Source organism: Lolium rigidum, chromosome 2 (assembly GCF_022539505.1).
Source record: "Lolium rigidum isolate FL_2022 chromosome 2, APGP_CSIRO_Lrig_0.1, whole genome shotgun sequence".
Lineage (NCBI taxonomy): Eukaryota > Viridiplantae > Streptophyta > Magnoliopsida > Poales > Poaceae > Lolium > Lolium rigidum.
The window spans coordinates 23,225,291-23,229,053 of record NC_061509.1 but is presented as its reverse complement, the minus strand read 5'-3'; the positions used below and the strand labels follow the sequence as shown (position 1 = coordinate 23,229,053).

Genomic DNA, 3,763 nt, shown 5'->3' with positions numbered 1-3,763 from the left:
GCATATCTTTGCATAGTTTGACTGCACGCTTGCGCAATTCCTACGACTCCCACAGAACATGTCAAAGTCGACTACGAAAACTTTGAGGTCATCTCTCGGGCGTTAGCCGGAGCCGTGGATATTTTGCATGTGGTTTCTGAATGTAGACGCGGCAGCAAGGTTTATAGAACAAGATGGACAATCCCATGGTTAATTTACAAGTCAAATGTTATTGTTTACTCGTATTTATGGTCTTGCGACAATGTTTAACACATTTATTAGATAATAATTCATATTTCAACACTTAGATATGGACGAATTACTCCGAATTTAATTTATTACTCCATGTCATATGTGCACCGCTAAGCTTTTGTGCATGAAATTGCAGTGCATGTGCATATGGTCAAATCAATTTTCAGGGGGTACTTGAACTTCCCAGGCGGAAAATGTAGTACAAAATTTAAATTGCATAAAAACAACAACTTTTTTATATGGTTAGAGCCCTCCACAGACACAGACACCCCCACCCCCACCACCACCACCATCCCCCCTTCAAATAAAAATACACGTTCTTGAAGAATTTGGGTTAATTTTTATCATCAATTCTCAATATAATTCATCACTTTTCTAGCAAAAAAACAAAGAAAAGGATCATCAATTTCACTAAAGCATTGTTATATATAACGAGTGATTAGTCTACCGAATAATAGGGAGTCACATCTTATATATGATTTGATTGTATCCACCCTTCAAACTAGAGGAATGTAGCCCCCAAAGCGCATCAGCTGATGACTATGGCTAGCACCTTCCATTTCTCAAGTGTCTAGTTGGCTTCAAGGACAATTATAGACCACCAACATGCTATTAAGATAAGAAGAGAGTATGTCATCGACCACTATAAATACTCACATGCAAGCTTTTCTAGGAACTCACCTCACTTGAAATCCCACAATGGCAATCACAAAATTAGCGACTCTCGGGTTCATTGTACTCTTGAGCATTGGACTGTCCAATGCTGGAAGGGTGGCTAGATTCTCTAGTTCTCAAGGAGAGGGATATGGAGGGGGAGGCGGTGGGGGTGAAGTGAGTGGTGGTGGCTCAGGGTCGGGGAATGGAGCTGGGTCTGGCCAGAGTTCAAGCAGTGGTGTGCAGTCAAGCGGTGGAGGTGGAGGTGGAGGGGGTGGTGGTAGTCAATACGGTGGTACTGGATCCGGTAGCGGGTCCGGTGCTGGCACAGGCTCTAGTGCATATAATGAAGATACATATTATGGTGATGTTGGTGGATCTTCTAGTTCTGGTGGTGGCGGTGGTGGCAGTGGTGGAGGACAAGCAACTGGAGGTTCTTATGGATCTAGTGGCTATGGATCTGGTAGTGGTAGTGGAATCGGCTCTGGCAGTGCATCTAATAACTACGATTATGAAAATAGAAATGCAAATGCCTATTCTAACGGTGGTGGCAGTGGCAATGGGCAAGGCACAAATGGCGGGAGCGGCAGCGGCAGCGGCTCTGGATCTGGTTTTGGCAATGCCAAACCGTAACACTCATCATCACACCAATCAAAATATGAAGCCCAACCTGCTCTATGTCGAGTGGGTATCATATAATTTATTTGTATTTGTTTGAATTTTCATGATGTTTGTTACAAGAAATAAAGGGCTTCATCGTTCAGATAAAACGTTAGTAATGTCTCAGCAAGAATATTGCGTGACTATGGGTTTCTTTAAATGTAATATGTCTTTACCACTGTATATCTAGTTATATTTTTACAACTTCGAAGTATTTAATTGTATGGATTACTAAATAGTGATTTTCATGTGTGCATATTGTGGAGGGGACAAGTTAATTGTCTAGCGTTGATGCCCTCATTCTGAACTTGAAGGTGATCTATATGTTCAACAAGTTGGTCAAAGTCAAATCCGGTACACATGCTAGTTTTATTTCTCGTTAGTGGTTACTAGCATTAATGACGAACACCAAAGAAGCAAGGGACTACTTTCATCTGTATAGCATGGCTAGTATCGGAAATCCTACTGCTAGTCCACCATGTTTAGTGGCTATAGCCAACTATAAACTATATTTATACTTCCTCAGGCCACATATGTAAAAGTTTGTGAATGTCAAAGTGAAGGCTAATATTTCCCCAGGAAAATAGTAGAGGCGGTCATCGATGCACATTGGCAAATCCATGCTAGTAAGATTTACTATGCTAAAGCTTATTGTTTTAAACTTTATTCAAATAAAAAAAACAAGTAGAAGGAAAGAAAAGGAAAACAATTGCCTGCCTAGCCCTGGCTGCATCGCTATACATTAACCAATAGCACCGCCAGAAACTAAAAGTAGAAGGGAAAACCATTGCCTGCATTAACCCTGGTTGCAACTCCAGTTCAAAACTCAACATTCGTCACCATAATTAGATAAGACTTCAAACAAAACACACGTCGCACGCACACACATAAACGTGACACTAAGGAAATTCCATATCCCGGCGTCTTCATGATAAAAAGAAAAACAGGTTAACTGATGCAAGTCGCTGTGTCTTCATGTCAGTTGACTTAACTGTCCACCATAATTAGATAATATAAAGAAATTAGATAATAGACATGAGTTAGCAATATGCAATAAAATCGTACAAGTCCACTTCACAATTCACCGGTGCATGCTATCAAATGGAGCATATCAAATGGAAGAACCTGCACCCAGCAAGCCATTTGGGCATCTCAGCCACCTGAATGTAACTCTGCATACCTGCAAAGCAATCAATGTCATCAGTCAACCAGTTTGTACTATTAAAGTATTACGTAATTCAGAAAATACTAAGTTGTATCTCCCAATTTTTGTATGACTTAGCACTAAAACATTAGCTTCAGCAGTTTGGAAGCTTGACTAAAAGCTCAAACTTGAATCATCTTATCTGTTGGACAAAATCAGTAGAACAGTTAATTTCAAGTGACGTGCCTTCAACTTCTATTCGTTCACTTATTCTCAAGTAGTATGTCCATGTAACTGATGTTTTTTGAAAGATGGATACAACTGATCTCAGCAGAAGATAAAAGACCATGGTTCAAATACCTCATTATAGGGAAATGCAGAACTGCCTAGCTAACCAAATCAGTTACAATATTCACTGTTGTCATGGACATATGAGGGGCTCATGGAGAACAAAACTGATGCACTTGGTTTGCAGCTAGTAGGCATATTTTACAGAAATGTGTGATCTATAGAGTCAGTAGCAGATTGAAATAAATAAAATTCATGCAGTGCAACCCTCAAGCAAGAGATCATCATCTGATTAATTAATATTTTCTTCAGTCCAAAATAGGTCTTATTTTTACTCTGTGCACCATCAAAAATAACAACTTGACCATTACTCCAAAAACAGTTTCAAGGATGAATCTAGTCTTGCCATTTCTTATCATGTATTCCCTCAGTCCCACAAAAGATGTCTCAACTTCATGTCTAGATACATCAAAATTTTGAAAAGCTGAGGCATCTTTTGTGGCGTGGAGGGAGTATTAATTATTAAATATAAAATATCTAGTAACCATAATCGAACAAAATTAGACTGTACAAAACCATCACAATATGAAGTTTGGACGAAACAAACTATATTAGAGGCGGAAGCTGTTTTAGGATGCCCAGACTAACTTCTTAGGAGGTAAGAACTAAGAAGGATACTTAACCTTTGCAAGTTTTACTGGCTTCGTTTAAAATGAAAGATTCTATTTGGATGTAGTTACTCTTAATGTATCATGACTCACCCCATTGATGGCTACATGTATGGAA

At 39.3% G+C, this 3,763-nt stretch overlaps 1 protein-coding gene across 1 annotated transcript; it reads left to right on the top strand.

The window, feature by feature from the left end:
- The first annotated feature begins 930 nt into the window (after window positions 1-930).
- LOC124686088 (glycine-rich cell wall structural protein 2-like) lies at window positions 931-1,518 on the top strand. Its single transcript, XM_047220090.1, has one exon. It carries the CDS (start codon window positions 931-933, stop codon window positions 1,516-1,518), a length of 588 nt encoding a protein of 195 aa, XP_047076046.1.
- The last annotated feature ends 2,245 nt before the right edge of the window (window positions 1,519-3,763 follow it).

What these genes read in the sequence shown, in the direction of transcription:
- LOC124686088 (XM_047220090.1), top strand. Translation starts at nt 931, where the DNA reads ATGGCAATCACAAAATTAGCGACTCTCGGGTTCATTGTACTCTTGAGC.